Source organism: Zonotrichia leucophrys, chromosome 12 (assembly GCF_028769735.1).
Source record: "Zonotrichia leucophrys gambelii isolate GWCS_2022_RI chromosome 12, RI_Zleu_2.0, whole genome shotgun sequence".
Lineage (NCBI taxonomy): Eukaryota > Metazoa > Chordata > Aves > Passeriformes > Passerellidae > Zonotrichia > Zonotrichia leucophrys.
Window position 1 is genome coordinate 1,798,771 of NC_088182.1, and position 25,946 is coordinate 1,824,716.

The window sequence follows — 25,946 nt, forward strand, 5'->3', positions numbered from 1 at the left end:
AACAGCACCCTGTGAGATCTGGACACATCCTGAGTACCCAGGACACAAAAAATAGTGCCAGTAGTGATTGAAAAAGAGAAAATAATGAAAAGATGATGCACAAAAGTGGCTCTGCCAGCAAGTTCAACTTTTTAGCAGGTGTCAACTTTTTAGCAGGTGTTTTAGTAGGTGTCTCACACCCAGGCCACAAACAGAAAGGCCGAGCTAGAAGGTCTTGGTCACACCTTCAGGATATGAAGACTTTGCTTTAGTTTTGATCTCTGCAGTTTATACTCAGAAGTTTTTCTCTGAAGTTTACACTCAAATCCATAAAATGCTCTTTCTCTGCATTTGTCCCTCACTGGAGCTTCCTCAGCCACCAGAACCCCCTCAGCCAGGGTGGCCCTGCCACCACCCTGTCCTTGCAGTGACTGCTCCAAACTCCCTGAAAACCCTGAGAATTCCCTTCCCTGAGAAGGGAAACCCCACCGTTCACTGAAACCAAGAGGAGGAGAGCTCCTTACCTCCAGAGTGGGGCGGGGGCCCACAGAGCAGCACCATGCCCTGGCCCTGGCGGACGGACACCGTGCTCCTCGTCCTGGTCTTGAAGTTCTCAAGGTCTGCCCGGAGAGAAAGGACTCGGTTAGAGGCTGGTCACAAAAGGAAAATAATGAAATAAAGCAAATATCAGCGTGGAGGGTGGGCTGGGGGGATCTGGGGGGAATCTGGGAGGCAGCAGGAGGCTGAGGAGCATCAGCAGGAGGATCAGGAAATGCCTTGCCCAGGCTGGAAAGGAAAAGTTGCTGGCTCACCCACAGAAAGGAGAAAACTCAGCACCTGTAAGGCTGGGGAGGTTTGCTGTATGAATTCTGGAGGAATTACTGCCTTGAATGAGCAATTCCATCCCCAGGCAGGCTGCAGCCCTCACTGCTGCTGCCCTCCCATCCCACGTGTGCAGACCCTTCCCTCTTGCACCAGCTGCACGTGAGGCCACAGAAGTGCTTTAATTAAATTAAATTAAATTCCTCCTTCCACCTCTCTCTTTTTCCTCTCCTCAGGGCCCGTGCACTGCAAAAATACAACTCCCCCTGCTCTCCTTGCACACAGTTCTGAGTTCTCCTTGAACTCAGCAGTGAAGAGAGGAGGTGACTCTGAGCTCAGAGTGCCACCAGGATTGTCACCAGCAGCTGCTTCGTGGGAGCACCACGACATGGAATCACTCTGGCAGCCTCTGATCCTTTACAATTTCCTGCATTTCAATTTTCATTTTTTTCCCCCTTGTTTCCAGTGTAGCTGAGCCTTGGTTTGGCAATTACAAACCTGTTGTCAGTGCAGTTGGGAACCAGAGGAAACACTGAGGTGATAAATATTTATCAGCAGGAGCTGGTAGGAACATCATTATGAGGTTACAAGGATGGAAAACTGAGCCTTGATTTTTATCCTCTCTTAAAAATGTTTTCTGCACACATACTTAAAAACATTTAAATAAATAAAATCCAAAGTTGTCACCGCTTCATTTCCCTTTTTAGGAAAGATGCCTTTATGGGACCTTCTCTGTTTCTTTTCTGGCTTAGGACAAAATAAGAACAGGAAAATAAATTATCAATTAGAGAGACATAATCCTTCATTCCTAAATTCTATAAAATCAGCAAGTTTTTCAGGTTTTTTTAATTTATTTTTTTTTATTTTACAGGAAGCACTGTAACATTTCTCTGGCCACCTGCCAGTGCACAGATTTTGATGCATTTTGACTGCACACAGGCACAAGGCTGGATCCCATCCTCTCTGAGGACAGCTGCAGGAGGAGGAACAGCCTAAAGCCCAAAGAATGCCTGCAGGAATAAATGTGCTGTTTTCTACATCAATATTGACAAGGAAAGGATTGCTACCAGGAAAAGCAGACTCTGCTTGGATGAACATGTAGGAAATGCTGCAAGGATGGTCAAAATCAGCAGATAAAGCAGAGTATTCATCACTCTTGCTTGCACTGCTTTGGGAGCCAGCCCTGCAAAGCCTCATGCAAGCACTTCAAATCTGCCTGTGAGTAAAATAACAGGATTAAGATAATTATAAGAAAGGCTAATGCCTCATCAAGGCCATCAGGCTGATTGTGCTTTCTGAAGGCCACAGGTTTGTTTTCACAACACCTAAATTGGAATGAACAATGATATAATGAAGATTTTATTAGTGAGGAGCTTCATTTAGGATCCACCTTGCAATCTTTGAGCTGCAGAGAGGAGGGCTCGGCCTCATGGTGACAACACCATCGAGTTCCACCTCACATTGTCCCCAAATCTACAAACCCTGGGTAGCAGAGGAGGATTTTTGTTCTTATTTGCCCATAAAACCAACTCCATGGTGACAACACCATTGAGTCCATCAACTTGATGGTGACACCACCATCCAGTTCCATCTCACTTTGTCCCCAAACCTAAAAACCCTGGGTAACAGAGGAGGATTTCTGTTCTTATTTGCCCATAAAAAGCCCAAACTCAACAAACAAACCCACCAGATTAAAAGGAAAAACTGAGATACTAACACTTGCAATTCAGGAGATCAATGTGCTGCCAACAATTCTCACAATACCAACCAAGGGCTCCAGTGAGCACACGAAAATATTGTGTGAGCTCCAGTAACCCCAGCACTCGAGAAGGATTAGTAATTAGCAATTAGTAATGATTTCAGGAGGAGAATACAACAGGGGGTGTAAGAGGAATGCAGACAGGTTATTGTGAGTAACAGCTACTCACACCTCATTTAATGAATGACTTCAGGTGCCTTTAAACACTTTCTGGACAGTATCAATTCTAAATCAAGCTGAACAGGCCCACAGAAGCAGAAAGCTGCATCTATTATTTAATTTCAGCTGGATTAAAAGCAGCTGCATGACTTTGGGAAAGTCACTTTGGCTCTCGGTGACAAAGTTTGCACATCTCTGAGGACAAGTCCTTCAGCTGTGTCCCTCAGAAGAGGTTTAATTAGCTAATATTTGCACAGAGCCCTGACATCTGTCCCTGCAATGCACTGGAGTGCAATGCACACACCAACACCCAGCCTTAATGGGGCTCTGCTGCCATAATGAGGTTTTTCTGTGAAAAACTCTGCCACGACTTGGGCAGTGATGCCACAGATCCCAGAAATGCTCCCAAGCCCAGCAGCAGCTGTCAGCCCCCAGCTCCTCCCTTTGGGCAGGGTGTCATTGTGTGGAATGAGCTGCTGTGGGGTTTAATAAAAGCTTAAGCAACCTGAAATGATCCACAGCCCCTCAAGGCTGGGTAGTTTGTCTCAGTAAACGGCATTTGGAAACTTTAATCAAACCCATATGGCTTTGCGCAGCAACAATTACCCAAGTTGTCCAGAGTAATGAAAGATTTCCCCAAATTTTGCCTACAAACATCAGTCTTTACAGCAAAGAAGATTCAATTACAAGCAAAACAAAAGGAACTGCAGCCTTTCCTCCTTTTTTAGGACCTCCTTGGGTTTGAGTTGTATAAAATGTGGTCATTCTTTTTCTAAGGCAAGCAAAGTTTTAAAGAAATATTCCCCAGATGGCATGGAAGGATGGGCAAACAAACAAGGTCACATCAGCTCCTGCTGATGGGGTCAGTGTAAAATTTGGCCTCAGATTTCTGAATTTACACTCCTCATAATTTCCAGCTCCACTGATTGTCTCAGTGGTGAGAATTCCACCCCAGCAGAGCAGCTACAGAGCCCCCTCAGTTCCAAATTTCTGGCTGCAACAACAGCAGAAATGATGGGAATAACAGAAATAATGGGAATAGCAGAAATAATGGGAATAACAGAAATTATAGGAATGACAGAAATAATGGGAATAAGAGGAATGATGGGAATAAAAGAAATAATAGGAATAAGAGAAATAATGGGAATAGCAGAAAGAATGGGAATAGCAGAAAGAATGGGAATGACAGAAATAATGGAAATAACAGAAATATGGATAAAGAATAATGGAATACAGAAATAATGGGAATAACAGAAATAATGGGAATAACAAAGAATGGGAATAACAGAAATGATGGGAATAAATAACAGAAATGATGGGAATAAATAACAGAAATTATGGGATTAACAGGAATAATGGGAATGACAGAAATAATGGGAATAACAGAAATAATGGGAATAACAAGAATAATGGGAATAACAGAAAATATGGAAAAACCAGGAATTATGGGAATAACAGAAATTATGGGAATGAATAACAGAAATGATGGAAATAACAGAAATGATGGGAATAACGGATACAATGGGAATAACAGAAATGATGGAAATAACAGATATAATGGGAATAACAGAAATGATGGGGATAACAGAAATGATGGAAATGCCAGAATTAATGGGAATGCCAGAATTAATGGGAATAACAGAATTCCTGAACTCAGCATGCCCCAGGACCCCGACTGCAACACCACAAGTTCCCTGAGGAGCCTGCCAGTCTCCGGGCACTGGGGATGTGACAGAGATCCCTATTTTTTGTGAAAGCTGAGCTCTGTTGTGCTGCCTTTGTTTGCCCCAGGAGCCTTTCCACGCTTTGCTTTGATTTTTTTCCACACGTGCCTATTTTTAGAGCACAAAATGCTTCGTAATTACAGCGGTGCCGCAATTAGGAGAGACCCCTCTGTGTAAGAGCTATTAAAAACCACCCAAAAAATATTACAGAAAATGAGATGAGGAGTCAATGATGCAAATTGGTGGTGGCAGGTGTCTGCATGTCCTTTGGAAAGCCAATTTCTGTGAGTGTATCATGTGGGAGGCAGCTCTGCTGTGCAGAGCCTTGAGTGACACGCTGTCAAAAACTCACCATTAGTGAGCCCTTTGTCATTGCAGTTCAGGGCTTTTTCTCCTAATGATTAGAAAAGCAGTGTCAGTGCTGTTTTCACCTATTATTCCTGTTTAACTGGTATGAAACGATTTCTGCTTTTGCTCAGTTCCAACAGAAATGTACACACATCAATCACTGCTTCATACATCAGTGGGTTTTAATTGCCAAAGAAAAGCAGGGCTAATAGGCTTAGAAAAATAAAAATGTTAGTGGGTTTTACTTCAAAGTTTTGGTCTAGGGAGTTTTATAAAGCAAATTTGATCACACATGGTTGATATCAGAACAGCAAGGAGCCCCCAGAGCAGAGGAGCTGCAGCCCTGGGGATCACTATTCCTACAAAATGAGATTTCCAATGCACCTGGGCAGGCAGAACACAGAGTTTGTGCCCAGGGAGGGAGGAGGGTGGGTGATACCCACACATCTCTGCATCCAACTGGGAATTACTGGGATTTAGCACTGCCTCAGTGCCATTCCCACTGTACTGAAAATAAGGCTTGGGGTAAGGAACTCCTACTTCACTGAGATGAGCAACAAATCCTTGGATCAGCACTTCAGGAGTTCTTTTAGCCTGTCTGTATTTTATGGGGGTTGGTATTTCACCCTTGAGATTTGGCTGTACTTTGAGCACAGGAAAACAGAATGGTTAAAAATGATTGATAATTTAGGAACTGATAAATTAGAAAGCTAACACACATTCACTGGCAATTTTGAGTGTTCTGGAGTGGACAAAACAATACCTTTAATAATATTAAATGAATTTTGAAGCACCCACAGAATAGGAAATAATGATATAGGTAAGGAGTAATTACCTTTCTTACATGGGAAATGCCCAATCCCCTTGGGTACCCAGCCACAGCCCAGACACCCAGAGCCAATTTTTAAGCAGGACTTAAAGAGATTTGCAGATCATAATGGGCTTTGCCTTCTCCAACCCCTTCTATAATTTTAAAATAATCCCAGGAATCTAAAATTTAGGGTGATGTTTAAGGTCATATCCAGGAATAATTGAAGATTATTCCTTTTATTAAAGAGCACACCATCCCAAGGGAATCTGATTAGGCTGGCAGTGACATCTCCAGCACAAAAACTGATGGGAGGATTGGTCAAATCCCCCTGGTTCAGATTGAGCAAAGAACCTCCATCCAGATATCCTTGGGGATATTTGGGTGCCCTTTCCCAAATTATTCCCATCATGTTTGCACAACTCTCCATGTACAAGAGATCCCAGGTTCATGTCCTGGACAAAACTCACAGCCAGGTGGGCAGGGGAGGCAACGGCAACATCAGCCCACTCCAGTGGCTGCACACTGTGGGAATTTAAAGTATTTAAGAAAAAATTAAAAATGAAAACCTATCAATATAAATGAAGGGGGAAAGGAAAGAAAAAAGGAAAGGAAAGAGGAAAAAGGAAAGAGGAAAGAGGAAAGGAAAAAGGAATGAAAGGAATGAAAGGAAGGAAAGGAAGGAAAGAAAAAAGGAAGGAAACAGGAAAAAGGAGGGAAACAGAAAAAGGAGGGAAAGAAAAGGGGGAAGGGAAAAAGGAGGAAAGGAAAGGAAGGAAAGGAAAAGGAAGGAAAGGAAAAGGGGGGAAAGGAAAAGGAAAAGGAAAAGGAAAAGGAAAAGAAAAGGAAAAGGAAAGGAAAAAGGAAAAGGAAAAGGAAAAGGGAAAAGGAAAGGGAAAAGGAAAAGAAAGGAAAGGAAAGAAAGGAAAGAAAGAAAGGAAAGGAAGGAAAGGAAAGGAAAGGAAAGGAAAGGGGAAAAAGGAAAGGAAAGGAAGAAAAAGGAAAGGAAAGGAAGAAAAAGGAAAGGAAAGGAAGAAAAAGGAAAGGAAAGGAAGAAAAAGGAAAGGAAAGGAAGAAAAAGGAAAGGAAAGGAAGAAAAAGGAAAGGAAAGGAAGAAAGGAAGAAGGAAAGGAAAGAAAGGAAAGGAAAGGAAAAAGGAAAAAGGAAGGAAAGGAAAGGAAAAAGGAAAAAGGAAGGAAAAAGAAAGGAAAGGAAAGAGGAAAAAGGAAAAAGGAAGTAAAGGAAACAGGAAAAAGGAAGGAAAGGAATGAAAGGAAGGAAAGGAAACAGGAAAAAGAAAAGGAAAAAGGAAAAAGGAAAAAGGAAAAAGGAAAAAGGAAAAAGGAAAAAGGAAAAAGGAAAAAGGAAAAAGGAAAAAGGAAAAAGGAAAAAGGAAGGAAAAGGGAAGGAAAAAGGAAAAAGGAAAAAGGAAAAAGGAAAAAGGAAAAAGGAAGGAAAAGGGAAGGAAAAAGGAAGGAAAGGAAACAGGAAAAAGGAAAAAGGAAAGGAAAAAGGGAAAAGGAAAACGGAAAGGAAACAGGAAAGGAAACAGGAAAAAGGAAAAAGGAAAAAGGAAAGGAAACAGGAAAAAAGGAAAATTGATTTCCCTGCTGATATTTATGGCCCCACCATCCCAAACTCTGTCTCTCTCAAACTGCACCAGGTTTTCAGAGCTGGGTTTCCGCCCCCCCTCTCAGCAGCTCACAGAGATGCAGTTCCTCAGGCTGTGTCCTTGCTGGTGTGTCAGGACTACCCAGAGAGCTGTGTGGGCTGGAATAAAACCCCTTTGATACACAGCTTAATAGAATTTTAGTTTAAGAGCTGCTGTTCTAATGAATAATTTCGAGAGTCACTGATTTGAGAAATAGTTTACAAGTCTGGGGATGAAAGCTTTCTAATTTGACCTTTAGAGCAGAAATTTCACTGGGATTTCTACTTTGCCGAGGAGAAAAGAAAGGGAAAAGAAGTTTTGGAGGTAAATATCTTGGCATTCCCCCCATCCCTATCCCTGTTGGAAAAGATTTTTCCTTGGACTTTATTACTGTGGCCATTAACAAGGCATTGAATTTACAGAGTTTTATCTCTGTCTGGGTTCTGTATTGAGACTATTTGAATTTTCCCAAGTCTTTCTGACCCCACATGTTAAATCTAGGCTGATTTCTGAACCTAAAAGGCTGCAATTCCACCTCCCTGGGGTTTGCTCCCTGTTCCCAGGGCCCTTTCCTTCCTTCACCCCCTGCTCTTACAGAGAAATAGAAATTCCTGAGAATTTTTCTGCAAAATTCCTGCAAGGCACCCATTTTTCTTTTCCAAAAACAAACCACTCTTCTCTATGATATTACGGGGGAAAAAAAAAAACCCCTCCTTGTCCTCATGTTCCACTTCATAAAAACTGCCTGTTTGCCTTCTTTCGACAGGAAATATTTCAAACATTTATTTTGAATCAGCTCCTCTGCTCGAGACAAAATGCTGAGGACTCTGAAAATTTTATTACTTTAATCTAGAAAATCTGGGCAGACATTTCCCCTTGGGTTGACTGGAATGGGGTTATTTCACTCTCAGAAGTTTTTTATCTTTTCCTAGTGAAAAAAAAAAAAAAAAAAAGCAAAGAAAAGCAGAAAAAGCTCTGTTTGCGCTTTCTTGCAGCAGAGCTGATCTGCAGTGGGCAGAGAGCAGAACCTGCAGGGGCACAGGGGGTGTTGTGCTCCTGCAAAGGGGGCTCCTCTTCTGCCCCTTCCCACTCTGGGCAGTGGCAGGAATGCAAATTCGGACCCAAAATAATGCAAAATACAATCACAATCACAACAGAATCCATTAAAGCCCACCCAGGGCCATGGCAGGGACACCTCCCACTGCCCCAGGTGCTCCAGCCCCAATTCCAGCCCGGCCTTGGGCACTGCCAGGGATCCAGGGCAGCCCCAGATTTCCTGGATAACATGACTCAGGCTCATTCAGCAGGACATTTCAAAGGGAAATTTCCCTTTACTTGCTAAAACCCCACCCAAACCTCACCCCACAGAGATCCTGATCTGCTGCTGCTTCAGCCTCCCTGTGGAAATTCACATTTTGGTGCTCAGCAGCACCTCACAGTGCTGATATTGTTCCATTCTGTTCCCCTCTCAGCCCTAATGAATAATGCCATGCCAGTCATGTTTGCTGCAGACAGGCAAACCAAGGTGGCACAGCTGCCCACAAACACATTTAATGTTCCTCCATCCTCCACGTGCCAGGGCTGGCTCCTGGCTTTGCTTTCCAGAGGGAAACCAGGAGAAAAAAAACCAAAATAAAGATAAATCAGCCACTGGGATAAAGCTGTTCTGCACTGCCCTTGCATCCCATCAACAGAAACAGAAATTCTCCTGCAGAATCCAGCTCTGGCCTTTGCCAGGTCTGTGCTTGGGTCCTGGAATTGCTATTTCCACACATTTATAGAAAATACTGATTTGCATTGATCCAGAACCCCTAAGGATCACCTAAGGAGCAGAATTATTTCTGCAGCTAGGTCAGGAGCATTATTTCATTCATTCATTTGATTATTTCATTCATTCACAGACCAGGAGGTTTAGAGGCAAAAGGGGAGGTGTCACAAGAAGTTTCCAAACACAATCTCTGATTTCTTGTCCTGTTCTCCAGCCACACAAACCATGAAAACTGATCAGAATACGAAAACATAACCCAACAACTCTGCAGATGTTTACTCCTCTAAAATCAGTTTTTACAAGAAGTTTGGGGGCTCATTAAAAAAAACAAAACAAAACATCTACACCATCATATGGTTTTTAAGAATAAAGCTCCTATATACAAAAAAAATAAATATCTGCATTTTGAATATTTTTTCATATTAAAGGCAAAATGAATAAATATGAAGAGAGATGAGGAAAACCATCAAGGCTGTTCCTTGCTTTTCCCTGAATTCCTAAAGCAGAGGAGGACCTGGGTGCTGTGAGTGGCCTGTGATGCCCAGCTGTATCCAACACCTCCTCTGCCCTCTCTGGAGCTCCTTCCAGCCAAAAACCAAAATAACTTCTCAAAAATCTGCAGGATTAGGAGATTCCCAGCTTTAGGACAACAACTGACAATTTCCAAGTGCCACTGCTTTAAGCAATAATGAATTCAGTTTATTTATAACCCTGGGGGGGGGAAACAAAGCAGGTAAAAATCCTCCATTTCTGCTCTGACTGAAGGGTCCTTCTATCCCAGATGAAAGTAAAGTAGGTTATAGATCCATCCTCTGCTGCAAACTCCCTGTTGGTCCCATTCATCAGAAATAAAAAATAAAAAGGAAAGGAAAAGAAAGGGAAAAAAAGAGGAGCTTACGTGAGGCTTAGCCTAGATTTCCACCCAGCAGGGACTGTGGGGAAGGAGCAGAGGTTGGGAGCTCATCTCTAGCACTGATCCTGCCCTGTGCCAGGATTTCAGCACAGAGAAACCCTGGCGTGTGGGGACATATGGGAAAATACAATTTAATGTACTCCTTCCTGAGTTAAGGTCACAGCAGCCCCAGTCCTGGGGGCTGGGGGTTTTCCTTCAAAAAAAAGGGGTTTTTTTAAGGAAAAAACCTTTCTATCAAATGAATTCTTTTAATAAAGTGTGTGTGGGGGCACAGGCAGGTGAGGGGCTGGTTCTGGGTGAGGCAGCAGGGCTGGGGTTGGTATAAATGGCATTTTTCCTTCAAAAGGCACTGCAGGAGGAATCAGGGGTTTCACATCTGGTAGGAAATCACAAAACTGAAGAACTGGGGATGCCCCAGCCAGGCTGCTCTCACAGCTCCAAGTGTCAAACCTCTGATTCTGCTCCAGTGCCTTTCCAAGGAAAAATGCCATTTATACCAACCACACCCCAGTGGGGCTGGGGAAACCTGGGGTCTCTGCAAGGGGCAGGGCTGGACATTCCAGCTCCAAAATGCAGATTATTCACACAGCTTCAGGTCACAGCAAAGCCCTTCAAATGCACGGAGGCTTCGGTGAGAGAAGGAGTGAGCTGGGGGGTGCAGGGGAAATTGGGTCATGGTAAGGAAATCAATTTCTGAAGATGTAAGAAAAACTAAGGAAATGTAATGATTTTAAAGCAGATTTGTGGGCCCTCGGTGTCTGCAAGCTGCAGTGGCTGGCTGGGAGTTTTATCTCTGAATTGTGTGGGAGGCAATGCACTGATGAAAATGCCAGGAAAAAGGGAAGGAAAGGGGAAAGAGAAAAAAAAAAAGGGAAAGAAAACAGGGAAAAAAAGGGAAAAAAGGGAAAGAAAAGGGAAAAAAAGTAATAGGGAAAGAAAGGGGAAAGATAAAAGGGAAAGAAAGAGGATATTTTATAAAAAATTCCCTTTGGCAGGATTTTTTCTCCTGGGAAACCTCAGCTTCTCCATGTTTTACTGCTTTGGGATGTGATTTGGAGAACTGTTTACCCAGCATGTGAATTGTTTTAATTTAATGACCAATCCCAGTGCAGCTGTGTCAGACTCTGGTCAGTCACAGGTTTTTATTATTCATTCCTTGCTGGCCTTCTGATGTCTCCTTTCTCTTTCTTTAGTATAGTTTCAGTATATAATTTCTTTTAATATAATATAAATAGTAAATCAGCCTTCTGAGAACTTGGAGTCAAATTCTCATCTCTCACCTCATCCTGGGGACCCTCCCAACACCACAACAATCATCTCTTACCAACCCCAAGATTTCAGTGATCCCTGTGGAAATTTTTCCATTTCTTGCTGAACACATGGATCAGTCCCTGGCACTGTGGGTTTGGCTGTTTGGAATTGAGCAGACCCCTCCAAAAAAATGATTTCATTATTAATTGTTCTTGAAAGAGACTTCCTTGACAATTTAGTCTCCAAAAGATAAAATGAATGTTCTGGAGTTCAATGAGGGTTCACCAGTAAAGACTTTGAGCAGCCATTACAATGTGTTCCTTAGCAACTAACAGTGAAAATTATGGGATTTACTCGAGTAAAAGATATAACAGCAAACATTCTGGCAATGGGAATATTGAAAAAAGCCCTTTTCAGTGGGATGTTGGGAGTAATTTTCTCTTTCTACCACCACAGTGAAATTATTTTGGGATGGTAGGTCAAAGCCCCAAAGTGTTCTCATTGCAACCACGTTATTACAGGATTTTCTGCCACTCCTTGCCCTGTGAAGTGCTGGGTCCTGGCTGCTAATTCATGTTTAACAATTATTTTTGAAGGAAAAAACTTTTCTATAAAATGAATTCTTTTAATAAAGTGTGTGAGGAAGAGATTTAGAAACAACAGCGTGACTCCCTTCACTTCAGAGGAGGTTCATGGGAACAAGGAAGAAAGAAAAGAGTTCCTGGAATGGAATCAGAACATCCAGAGCAGGAAGGGATCCCAAGGATCACCCTCATGAACAACCCAATGGAAAAGGCACCAGAGGCAGGGTGGAGGCTGCGCCCCTGCCCAGAGAGGAAAGCAGCCAAAAATCTGATTTCCAGGCACTGAGGACACAGTGAAACAGCTCAGCTCAGTTCCACCCAGAAAATCAGACATTCCACCTGTCTGGGGACACCTGCAGGATGAGGAGGAGGAGGAAGGGAACAAGGAGATCTTTCCCCTTCCTTTTAACCTCCTGGGGCAGCACAGTGATGCTGCAGCATCCTCGGAGCACAGCTCCCTTCAGACTCATTATCCTCCATTCCCCTTGGTCTGAAATTGGTCCCTCAGCCCCTGGACATCCCAACATTCCTTTGTCCAACTGCAGAGAACACCCACAGCATGAGCAGGATCTGCTAAGTTAGAGATTCCAGGGAAACTCCTTCCTGGGAAATGGCCATGGGCTGGAAAGGGATTTCAGAGAGGCCTCTGGGCACAGAGCAGGGGAAGGACATCAGCCATGCTCCCCTCATCCTTCCCTCAAATAAACCCCCCTGCAAACAGATCCCATTTCTCTAACAGCTCCTGTTCCACACACATCACTTGCAGGCAGTTTTTGTAACAACAGGGGGCAAAGCAATGATATGGCTGAAAACCAGCTCTGATTCAAAGCTGATTTTCCTCTTTGGATACCCATTTCCAAACCAACAGCACGTGACAGCCACCGGTGAGCTGGGAAAGGCAGCAGCTCCCGCACAGCTCCCACAGGGTTCATTTCCAAAGCAGCACCCTGCAGCTGCCAGCAGCTCTGTGAATTTCCAGGTTAAACTGCAAACCCTGCTGAGGTGTTTAGGGCCAAATTGAGTCAGGTTATCACAGCAGGGAGGGAATGTTTCATCTGTGAGCACTGGGGATGGCTCCATGGGAGAAGAGAGGGGTCACCTCTTGGCAGAGCCTTGGTTCTGTGAAACTTTTCCTGATGTCCTCCCCTGGCACAACTCGGGGCCGTTTCCTCTTGTCCTATCACTTGTCACTTGTTCCCTCAGAGAGGAGACCAACCCTCACCTTGCCACCACCTCCTCCCAGGGAATTTTTTCTTCCTCTGTCTTTTCCCCTTTCTCTTCCCCAAATTTTCCTTTTTTTTTGCACACTTGTTTTCTCTGAAATTGAACATATTTTCACCGAGTGAGGAATCTGCTGTGCCACAATAACAGAATATGGATTAATGACACTCCAAGCCCCGTGCTTATAGCAACACAGAAAATTAAAAAGCTTTAAACTCTTGAGTATGGATCCAATAAGAGATCTCTAATTTAGAGAGTGACAGAACAACTCCCAGCCCCTGGGAGATGTTCCATCCCATGCATTATTCCATGGGCAGCTTGAGCACATCCAGAGGCTGGAGAGGGGCTGGGAACTCAGCTTAGCTGGAGCTAAGCCCCAGCCCCTAAAATAAAAAGCACATCATTTAATCTAGTTCAGCTGTGTGGATCTTTGTGGAAAAGCCATTATTAGATCCATACTCAAGAGTTTAAAGCTTTTTTATTTTCTGAAAGCCTGTGTTGCTATAAGCACAGGGCTCGGGGTATCATTAATCCATATTCTGTTACTGTGGCACAGCAGATTCCTCACTCGGTGAAAATATGTTCAATTTCAGAGACAACTAGCGTGGAGAAAAAAAAAGAAATAAAAGTGAGAAGAGAAAGGGAAAAAGAGAGAGGAAGAAAAAATCAAAAAGGAAAAACCTGAAATGAAAATGCCATATCAAAAAGCAAGTATTCAGGGGAAATATTAGCACTTTTATCATAATGAGTTTGTAACCTAAATACATATTTCAAGGATGAAATTGCTGACCCTGTCTGCCCTCCACAGGAGGCTGAATGGCTCAATCACAGCTTAATCTTCCCTGAAAAGGCTACAGAAGAATATCACAGCCCTTGAAGAACAACACCCATTACTGATGCCCCAAGAGTCGCAATTTAACTCTTAAAAGGAGGGGGGAAAGCCCTCAGATCTCACCCATCATTCTCAAAATAAAACCCAACAGTCGTTTCCTCAGAAATAAAAATGAGATAAAACCCACATAACACAAGATGAGGATGGAAAATAAGGGGCTGCCCAGATGAAGGGTGAAGCTTCACATGCCCATTTTTTTGTTTATCAGAGACAGAGCCTTTGTAGTAAACTTAAATCACTTAAATCACCCTGTATTTCCTAATTCAGCTAATTCTGGTTGCCATCCCCCTTTGGTTAGAGAAGACACTATAAGTGTTTCCTGGTCTATCACACCATGCTGCAGATGCCTCAAAGCCAATAATCTAAAATTACCCCTCATGGGTCTCACTACAATGCATCTTTCACAGTTCTATTTCTCCAGTGTATCCAGTCTTATTTGCAAAGCCATCCCTTGAAACTTTTCCTAGTTCCATTTCTCTCCACAATGTCCATCCTCTTCCATGGCATTTCTAAATCAGCATTTTTTATCTCAAAAAATTTGCACACAGACGCACACTGCGTGAATGCTCTCACCCTTGACAACTCTCCACACACCCGTTTCCCACAGAGAACACCCCATAACCCATCTTGGAAAAAGACACCCAGCTGCCAACTTTTCCAGCACAGGAACAGCGGCTTCCTTCTGACTTACAGGCAAACTGCAGCTTGGCCTCTCTGCTGACAATGGTGCCAAAGGGGTTTGTTGCCACGCACTGGTAGGTGCCAGCATCCTGGCTCTTGTTGGGGTTGTTGATCAGCAGGGCTCCTCCCAGCAGGCTGTAGTGGAAATCCATGCCCACGTCAATGCTGCTCCCATTTAACCTCCACCTGCAGCACACAATGCCAACGTTAAACTCTGCTGGTGCTCCCGGCTCTTTGGAAACACAGCCTGGAGTAAGTAAAGGAAGATTTAGAATGGCTCTGACTACTTATTAAAAATAATAATAATAAAAAAGACAGCAGAAAAATGCAAATTTCCTGAGTGGTATTGAAATATTCCAGTGTTTAACTGCAAGAGCAATATCCTTGACATATATGTCAGTCTCTGAAATGAATAATGCTCCTGTAGCTGCTGCTCTTTGGAATTGATCCCTTGGCAAGGGGAAGTCCCTGACACAGGATCTCCAACCCATTCAGGTCCACTGAGGATATTTTCCCCCCCTCTCCCCACTTGCTGGTTGTTTGTTTGTAAATTTAAGAAAATTCCCTCCTGGCAGATGTCACAAAGTGGGCACTGAGGAATTCCAGCTCCTGAGTGCCCAGGGAAGCTCTGGAGCTGTGTTTGCACCATGGATCCGTGGGTTTTATGGCACCAAACAGCTGGCTGTGGCTGGAGATGGCACAGAGGCAGAGCCCTGGTGGCTCTCACTGGTTTCACAGTGGCATTTACTGGTGAGCACAGTGAGAGGCACCAGAGGGGAGAGGAGATTGATTTACAATGATTTACAGCAGCTCCTTTCTCCAAGGATCCCAGAGCAGCTGCTAAAGCTGAAAAGAATGAGGAGTATTTTCCATTTTTGTAGGAAAGGATGGTTAATCTGAGAGCCAGGACTATTCATGATCCTTTTGTAGCACTTTAGAACTCCTGTCCAAGGTTTGCCATTGAGTTGCAATACCTGGAGATTTCCTGGTGTCCATTCCCTCTGTTCCTAATGCCCCAGGATCACAGAACATCCTGAGCTGGAAGGGACCCACAAGGACCAGCAAAGTCCAAATCCTGGCCAGGACACCCCAAATCCCACCTGGGGAGGGTTTTCCAAACCCTTCTGGGGCTCTGGCAGCCTCGGGGCCATGCCCATTCCCTGGGCAGTGCCAGCACGCCCTGGGGGAAGAGCCTTTCCATAAATCCACCCTAAATCCATCTGGACCAGCTCCAGCCCCTCCCTGGACCCTGTCCCTGGTCACAGAGCAGGATCAGAGCTGCCCCTGGGGATTTTTTCGGGATCAGCACTGTGACAACCTCCAGGGACATCACTGATTGTCACAGACATCTTTTATGGAAAATCCTTTCCTTAGGATTTTTCCTCCTGAGAAGCTGTGAGGCCTCAGGAACAAAATGTAAACAATGGTTATCTGCTGCTGTGGAATGCAACAGGTGCATCTGGGATTGGCTCATGTGGTTGTTTGTAATTAATTGCCAATCACAGTCAGCTGGCTCAGACAGAGAGCTGAGCCACAAACCTTTGTTATCATTCTTTCCTATTCTATTCTTAGCCAGCCTTCTGATGAAATCCTTTCTTCTATTATTTTAGTATAGTTTAATGTAATATATATCATAAAATAATAAATCAGCCTTCTGAAACATGGAGTCAGATCCTCGTCTCCTCCCTCATCCTCAGACCCCTGTGAACACGGGCACAGCTGATCACAGAAAGGCTCCAAGAACAAACACTGAACAAACCCAATGGTCGGTCTGGGGTTTCCCTTCACTTCGCAGCTCAGCTTCACTTTCTTCTCCTCCGAGTCCAAGGGGAAGATGAGGCTGTCGGGCTCCTGGAGGAACACTGGCCCGTGCAGGGTGTTGTCATCTGCAGGGACAGGGAAAGGGGACAGGTCACACTGGGAATCTCCATCTTCCAGGCTTGAAATACAAAACAGAGTCTCAGCAGCAAGAGGCCGTGTGCCATTCACCTTGGGAAAGACCTGGTGTCACTTCATTCAGTTGATAATGGCAGATTTTTTTTTTTTTTTTTTGCCACTGAAGCTCACCTGGAGTAATGAAAATGCCCTACACCGAACAGAGCACAGAATGGAACCTCACCCAAAGTTCAAACAATGGGAGCAGGCCCTGCTGTCACAGCAGAGCTCAATTCAAATCCCAGTGCCCCTGGCACTGCCCCACACCTCCCAGGAATGGGCCCCCAGCCTGACAAGGACATTCCACTCCTGTGTCCTTCAGAGCATTAAAAAATCACACTAGATACGAGTAGGAGAGGGAAAATGTTTGGGCAAAACGAGCTGACACGACCTTCCAGGAGCTCAGGATCATTTCCCAGCACTCTGAGGTTGGTGATTACTGACGGGAGCCTCCCTTGAGCTGACTTTCCTCCTTCACTTTATAAATACTCTCTGAGTTTTGGAGCTGTTAAGTCCTCCCTTTCTCCTTTCCTTTCTCCTCAAGCACTTCACCTTATCAATTTATCCTCTCTCAGCCCTGGGAGCTGCTGACAGCCCCATCCCTGAGGTGCAGCCCTTCCCTGCCCACTGCTCTGCAGAATTTCAGGGAATTCACTGACACTGCTCCAAACACCCACCGAAAGCTCTGACTCAGCTCCCCGCTCTCCATCCTGTTTGTATCAGCCTCATCTCCCACAGTGGCTGTTCAGAACACAAAAGAAACCAACTTTTCCTGCCTGAAAAGATCAGTTATCTTGATTTCACTGAGACTTTTCCTCTCATCAGTGTCAATGTCTGGCTGCTCCTCCAAGTTCAGAGCAAGTGAGGACACACTGGAAGTGCTCACAGTCAGACAGGGACTGGAAGGAGCCTTGATTTAACATTTTTAAATCCTTTTCCAATCTTTTGCTGCCCTGCAGACTCTGTTCTTTCAGTGTGCAGGGACTTGCAGGGATGTGAGCACAGAATTCACTTCACTCAGGCTGCTGGAAGCCCACCCAGAATGGGATACAGGAAATTTGTGGGTATGGGAGGTCAGGGGAAAATGAATAAACAACATTTAGAGATGATGGGATGTACAAAAAATATAGAGGAATAAAAAGAGTGAACAGAAGATGATGGATCTTCCAGATGGAAGGAAGGTGAGAATGAATGGGAATAACCCTGCTATTGCCTGACCCGGGGAAATCAGCTGGATTGACCAAGGACACAACAGCCCTTCACTCAGGGAGAGCAAATTCCTCTCCACAGTATTTCACAGAGACTCTGCCAGGAAGATTAGAAAGGAATCACCCCTGTCCCCACCACAAGCACAGTCACAGGCCTTGTATTTATCTGTATTTTTAATTATATGCTAACGATACCTGACTGAAACTCATCTATTATTCAAAACACATTTCACATCATCTCCAGCTTTAAATTACACCTGTGTGCAACTCGTGCTGCTGGTGGGAAAAGATAATAACAGCCACAAAGCATAAGGGACTGGATTATGGCATCCAGACTTGTTCCTGAGACCCTGCACTCCCTGAGCAGCCTCATTCACCCTAAGAAAGAATATTATAGCCTGGCCCATAAGGATTGTAGCTCTGAGAACTGTATGGTGGCTTTGAAAGCAAGAGATTAAAATATATTTGAATGTATCCAGTTTTCTCAGTGGAAAATGCACAAGTGCTCAGGTCCTGTGTAAGAGATGCCTCAAATGCCAGGAGCTCAGAGTCTGATGGTGGCACGAGCATCCCAGATAATGCAGTTAGGGCGTGCTGACTCAGGGATGTGTGTGATTGCCTCTGTCACCTGCCTCACACCCCGCTCTGCGCTGTCACCTGCTGTTATTTCAATTAGAGAATGTCAATTTATATCACATCACAGCCAAGGTCTGACTTTGGTCCTCCTCCCATCCCAGGAAAACACAGCCTGCATTAAAAGTGAACGGTTCAGGTACTTCAGGTGGGAAACAGGAACAAACCAGAGGGTCCAAAGGTGTCCCCACACCTGCAGGACATCACCTGGCTGCAGGAGCAGAGGTGAACCTGCAGCACCCTGCACTTCAAGGGTTAATGAACTGAACCACCCTGTCCTGTCTGTGCCATTAATTACTGAGCAATTAACAACTTAAAAAACACAGAACCTGCAGCACCCTGCTCTTCAAGGGTTAATGAACTGAACCACCCTGTCCTGTTTGTGCCATTAATTACTGAGCAATTAACAACTTAAAAAACACAGAACCTGCAGCACCCTGCTCTTCAAGGGTTAATGAACTGAACCACCCCGTCCTGTCTGTGCCATTAATTACTGAGCAATTAACAACTTAAAAAACACAGACTCAAGACAGAGAACTAAAGGTGGAAATAGTCACAAAACCCGCTGATTTTTCCACTGAATAACTCAATTTACCCAAGCTCAGGTGGAAGCTCATGAAAGATCAAATGAAAACATTTCCACATATTCCACCTGCTGCTGACACCGTTCAACATTCAGCTTTTACATGGCAAAAAATGCCTGCCCTTCCTGTTGGGCAGCAAGAGGAAAAACCCTGGTGTGATTTTCAAGCAGAGGGAGAAGCTCTGAGAGCAGCTGCAGCCTGCCAGGGGAGCAGAGGAGCAGCAAAAACCTCACAACACCGGCTAGATAAAATTATTTTGAGTGCCTTTCTTCTTCCTCTTATTGCTGCCTGTGTATAGCCAAGATAAGCAAGTCCAAACTATTTAATCTTCAGCCTGTGGAGCTGCTTTGCTGCAGCCTTAACGTGTGATTGAAATCTCTGCAGCCCAGATCCCACCACTGGGCGATAAGGGCTGAGCCACAGAACCTGCCACAGGAGGAGGATTTGCCTCACAGAGCACTGAAGAGTCACTAATAAATAAAACAAGCTGCCATCTAGATTCGTGCAGACAGGAAACCACAAGTGCTCGCCCCAGAAAAAGCCCATTTTGGACTAAGTTGTGTTGCTCAGATGTTCATTGTCAGCACAGCCAAAGGCTTTTGCTCCACTGAAGTGTCTGCTTTTGTGGGAGCAAAGTTTTGCTGTTTGGATTGCTCTGAAATGCAAATTCTACACTTTTTTAATAAATTCAAAGTGGAAACTTTCTTTCTGTTGCAGCAATGTCCAGGGACTTGCACTCCACCACTGATAACACATTTTTGGCTTATCAGGGGTGAGCACTGCGAGCACCACAGAAAGCACTGATGCCAGCAGGAGGCTCTTTGTTGTGCTCAGAGGCTTTTTCCCTCACCCTTCTCATCAGATTGAGTCTAACAGACTCTGTTTCAGTCATTTCATCAAGAAAGAACAAGAAGCAGTGCATATGTGTGTGCACACAGCTGAAGGTGCTCAGGTATTGTGGTCCAGTTCCCCTTTACACCATTCAGCAGCTGCTGCCACTCCTCACACATTTCCCACCGCCCCAGGACAATAAAATAAATAACTTTCCCAGCCAAACTAACTGGTGGGACACTCCCAGGGGCAGATTTTACTTTTTTGAGTTACATTTCTTAAATATGTTAACCCAGAACGAACACGAGCCGCCCTCAGCTTAAGACAACCTGCAAACAAGATTGGCTTCCAAAAAAACATTTTTCCCCCTCCTTGTCAGATAAAACAAATGTACTCCTGCTCTGGGTCTGCCTCCTCTGACAGAAGTGTGTTTCTTTCCCTCAGAGGCAGGATCTAGGAAATTTCAGTGGCTTTGACAATAAAAGAAGCATTTTAACCACAGAAGGAGGTGTGTGTCCATATGGTGCTGGATGGAAAGTGAGAGATCATTTCAAAGAACATTCTGCTCAATATATATTTTTCCCCCCTCGTGAATTACAAAACCTATTCAAAAAAAAAAGAAAAAAAGCCAGATTAATTGGAATAGATTCCAAATGAAGGGTGTACTTGCTGTGTCCCTGCAGTACCCCAAAGCTGAGAGCCAGCACATGCAGTTGGATGCTGAATGCTGTCAGCTTCCCCTGCTTTTGAGGAATTGAAACGTGAGCAATGTCAGCTGAGGTTAATTCACACCAAACAGGTGGAACCATTGCTATTCTCTCTGAACATTAAGCCTGGTGACAGATCCTGGTACCTAAATAGAACTGCTTTAATTTCCATTGAAAGTTATGGCCAATTTGAGAGAAAGTTTAATTGAATATTCCACACCGTAGGGAAAGATAATAACTAAACTGAACAGAGAATTCTTGGAGTATATCCAGGGTAAATGAGAGAAATGCTTTCCTTGTTTGCTGCTGAGGGAATTGCTCCCTGCTCTGTGTGCTGGGCTGCTTGCACACACTGCCACAAGCTGGTATTTCTTTGAGACAAAGCTGCACCTTGGGAAGAGCAGCTCTCCAGAGAAGTGGGAGTGGAATGGATGGGACAGCTCAAGGGCACGGCTGATTGCCACGGCAGCCTGCTCTGCAAGGTGAGCACTGCACTCCATCCTCCCGAGCAGCAAAGGGCTCCACTGGATGGCTCTCTCCTTCCTTCTTACCCATCGCTCCTGTTAACAGCAACTGCGCTTGGCTTTGGAATTCAAACAGAGAATATTTCACACCACACAGTCCTGCTGTGAGCAATTCTGGAGAGTGCTCAATGAACAAGACACACTAAAGGTGCTTCCTGTTCAAAGAAATAAAAAAGGATGAACCCCAGATATTTTAAAAGTGAATGAAGTTTTCCACTTGCAGCTCTGCATCTTTGGGGACAGCTCCTTGATACGAGACTGGGCTTCTTTTGTGGCACCTACAGGTGTGCAACAGACAAATGTGGATATTTCTATGTGGATATCCTACACACAAATGCAGATATTCACATATGGATACCATAGACACAAATGTGGATATCATACTCACAAATGTGGATATTCACATGTGGATACCATAGACACAAATGTGGATATCATACTCACAAATGTGGATATTCACATGTGGATATCATAGACACAAATGCGGATATTCACATATGGATACCATAGACACAAATGTGGATATTCACATGTGGATACCATAGACACAAATGTGGATATCCTACACACAAATGTGGATATTCACATGTGGATATCATAGACACAAATGTGGATATCATACTCACAAATGTGGATATTCACATGTGGATATTATACACACAAATGTGGATATTCACATGTGGATACCATAGACACAAATGTGGATATTCACATGTGGATACCATAGACACAAATGTGGATATCCTACACACAAATATGGATATTCACATGTGGATATTATAGACACAAATGTGGATATCCTACACACAAATATGGATATTCACATGTGGATATCCTACACACAAATGTGGATATTCACATGTGGATATCATAGACACAAATGTGGATATCATATTCACAAATGTGGATATTCACATGTGGATATTATACACACAAATGTGGATATTTGTATGTGGATATGCTACACACAAATGTGGATATTCCCTGTGCCTCCTCTCCTGGCTCCAGACTGCTGGGAGAGGCCATTCCCACCACACCACAAGGTGACCTGTCCTCCAACAAAACCCTCATTTACCAGGATGAAATTTGAGTTCTCTTAGCACGTCAACAACCTGATTAAAATCACACACTTCCCCTACAGTGTCCCACAAAAGCACATTGCTCCAGTACTGCAGAAAATCACAAATTTCTTCACCCCACAGCCTCTTCCCTGAATCACAGCAGCCCAGAGCAGGAAAATAAACACAGGAACTCACAGTGCCCTGCTGAGGACAATATCAGCCCATGACAGAGCTGAGTATAAAACAACAGCAAAAATCAGATTATTTCAGTGCTAATGGTGCTACCACCAGTGCTGGACATTGTTGCACAGAACTACTTGGGAATAGAAATGTTTCCAAGGCCTGTGCTAATTATCTATTGATTTATTAGTAAAATGTAAGGTGCTGATATAATTGCAGTCTGCCAAGAACACACATCATTATTGTAAAACTTTCAGCTGTCTTGAGTATTACAGGGACTGTGAAGTGGATATATTAAAAAAGCAGAAGTAGTTGGTTACATGTGCGTATTTTAAAGCCACATATTTCCTTTCCACAACACCTCCCTGGACTTGGATGGATTTGAATCTCTGAAATAATCAGGGAGGTGTGTAAAAGCCAGGTTAACAAATGCCATCCTCCCCACCCCAGCAGCAGACAGGCAGAGTTATACAGTGAAAAAAAACCCTCTTTCCTTTAAAATCCCCAAGCCTTAGAAAAGACAAGTCCCTGGGGCAATAACCTATAATCTCTGTCTCATCTATTGCTGCAAAAACAAAGACAACTCTGGCAGCGTGTCCGGGCTCTGCCTTGATTGAGGAGCCAAACCCTGCAGAAAGCTTCAAGGTGAAAGGAGCTCTCTGTGCTTGGCTTCAAGGTGAAGCCTCTTTTCTCCCTCCTGCTTTAAGCACATCAGCCTCTGTCAGAGGAGAGCTGATCCCTGCCAGCTTTCCATCCAGCTATTTACAGAGCAGCTCAGGCCACGGATTCACCTCTCAAATATTTGTGAATAAGCAGATGGAATTACCAGGGCCTCAGGTGGGTTCTCCAGACAGGGAATTCACCCAATATTCTGAATTCTGAATATTCACCCAATATTTTCTGGGTTCCCCAGATGGAGGAGGAATTGAGAATCCAAGCCCTTCCTTGCCAGGCACTGCACACCCCAATGCTGACCCTGGGCAGGAAAACCTCCCTCACTTCTCACTGCTGCTAAAGCAAGAAAATGTTTAACAATCCTGTAAACAGGATCCAAGGCTGTAATCTGCAGGTGCTTCTGTGCCATAAATGGATTTAAGGCATTTGCAGTCTGCTGTTGGGCACTGGGCTGGCAGCTCAGCTGCTCTCACTCCTGTAACTCTGCTGGAGTGGCTGGAATTGCTCCAATTCAGGGCACATTTGAGGAGTTGCCCTTCAATTTTTTTCATTGCTGTTTTTCAAAACGTTTCTGCAACCCTCAGCAGGGCAGGAATAAAAGCCAATTCCAGTACCCAGTGGGAATTAGAGAACAGAGAGTTCCTGCTGTGGCTTTGGAAGTTGGCACACACCAGCACTGGCCACCCCAATACGGGCACTCCCCAACCCTAAAATCACCATTTATCCCCATTTTTCTGGTCATTTATCCCCATTTTTCTGGTCATTTATCCCCATTTTCCTGCTGGGTCATCCCTGCAGAGCAACCAGACCCTCCATGCAAACACAAACACACAAACCCAGCCTTAAAATTAACATCAAAATGCCAAACTGAGGCAGGTTTAAATCAAGTTCTCAGAGTTCAATCAGCAAAGCATCAAAGAGCAGCCAGGAGTGCAGGTTGAACAGTCTGCCCACAGATAACATGCATTCCTTTAATTTCTTTAAATGTTATGAACTTTCAAGCAACACAGCAGGGAAAAGGTATCAGTAATAGCTGACAAAACCCTGACTTATGACTTCTGACAGAGCCTCAGTTTCCCAACAGAGCCTTTCCCAAGGGTAAAATTTAATTTTTCTTCACTTTTCTTTCCCGAGGGTAAAATTTAATTTTTCTTTACTTTTCTTTACTTATGGAGACTATAGTTCCTTACCTAGAGAGCACTGAGATGCAACATTATACAAAATGCAAATTCAATATTGATGAGGAGAGCAAGGCAAGAGCTAAATTGAAGAAGATCACATGGATTCCCTTAATCTGATCAAGGCCTATTAATTTATCATTAAAACCCAATTTTATTTCATTGTTCACCAAGAAATTATGGTTTACTGTGTTGATATGATAACATGAAGTGAAATAAAGTGAAATAAATCTCTCACTATGCAAAGCCTGTTTATACCAAGCCAATATAATGCTGGAGCCTTATGGAAGTCACAGATCAGAACTATGGTGCAAACTAAATGTTACTCTTGTATAAAAAGTCCAAAATATCAGAAAGATGCCAAAATAGGAGCTGACTTTCATTATTCATTTTGGGAGTAATGGGAGACCAGAAAAGTTGTGGTGGTTTGTTTTTCTCTTTTGGTAAATTACAAGTCAGAAGTTAAAAGCAAGAAAATTAACTAAAATCATGTAATTTCATTCTAGAGCAGAGAAGGCTTAATGGGTAATCGAAATAATGTGCACTGCTTCAGCAATTTTTTCATTACAATTCCAAAAAAAAAAAAAAAAAATAAGGCTTTCTGTGTTTTGAAAATTAAGGATTATACTGGACTAGGAACACACTATGAAAAACTTTTTTTTTTCATTTTTTAAGAAGCCTCAAAGACAAATAAGAATTTCTGTAAGCAGCCTTTTGTCTTATTTTATCATATAAAGACATGAAAATAAAGACACGAAAAGAAACATACATAAACATACACATGCGAAAACATATGTAAAGGCATGGAAACAAACATATAATCATGAAAACAAACATAAAGACATGAAATAAACATACAGAAAGACATGAAAACAAACATAAAGGCATGAAAACAAAGTTATACAAACACACACACATAAGGATATGAAAAACGTAAAGACATGAAAAGAAACATCCATAAAGACATGAAAAGAAACTTACAAACATGAAAACAAACACATAAAGACATGGAAACAAACATACAGAAAGATATGAAAACAACCATAAAAACATGGAAACACACCAGAAGACATGAAAATGACCATAAATACATGAAGACAAACATACATAAAGACAAGAAAACAAACAAAGTAATGAAAACATACATAAAGTAAAAAAAAATAAAATAAAGACACAAGAACAAACATCTTTCGTAAAAACTGTCTTTTTAAAATGCAAGAGATGGAGATGATAATATGTAATTAACACATGAGAGAAGAGACAGCAAAATCAGTGCTGATCTTTCTGCTGATGCGTTTTAGGAGCTGCCCTGGCCCAGATGGAAGTGCCCAGCCAGGTGAGGGTGGTTTGACACAGATGTGGTTTTGTGGCTCCAGCACATTTGTTACCCTCAGACCTTAATTAAACACACACATCCTTCATTCATAATCTGTCTCATACAGAAAAACTAACAAACAAACAAAAACCCCACAAAACCCTCCCCCAAAATGAACAAACAAAAAAACCAAACAAAAAAACCCAAAAAACCCTTGTTGGAAATGCAGACATCACTTGAGCCTGGTTCATTCTGCAGCAGTGTAAGGAACATCATTCCTGATTTGTTGTGGGGTTTGGGTGGGAACTGACCTTAAACTGACCCAGAAGCTCCAGCCCCAGTGTCCAACCAGGCCTTGGGCACTGCCAGGGATGTGGAACCCTAAAATCCTGTTAAAATCCTGAGCTAAAGCCAATTTTCTGTCACCTCAGCAAGCTTCTGTCTGTCTGTCCAATTAACATCCTCTAATTAAGGATTATTTTCCCTACATTAAGACAACCACCAATTAACCACTACATCCTCCAACAAACCTACTTGAACACTTGAGAGCTGTTC

The 25,946-nt window shown here is 43.4% G+C and overlaps 1 protein-coding gene across 3 annotated transcripts in view; it reads right to left on the bottom strand.

The window, feature by feature from the left end:
• Positions 1 to 25,946, bottom strand: part of LOC135453067 (contactin-4) — a 267,949-nt gene that overhangs the window by 87,733 nt on the left and 154,270 nt on the right. For all 3 annotated transcript variants that reach the window (XM_064723696.1, XM_064723694.1, XM_064723695.1), the window contains exons 4-6: positions 16,320 to 16,446; positions 14,571 to 14,746; positions 504 to 599 (exon numbers count right to left, since the gene is read on the bottom strand). In XM_064723696.1, coding sequence (XP_064579766.1) covers positions 504 to 599; positions 14,571 to 14,746; positions 16,320 to 16,446 — 399 coding nt within the window. The remainder of the gene's footprint in view (positions 1 to 503; positions 600 to 14,570; positions 14,747 to 16,319; positions 16,447 to 25,946) is intronic.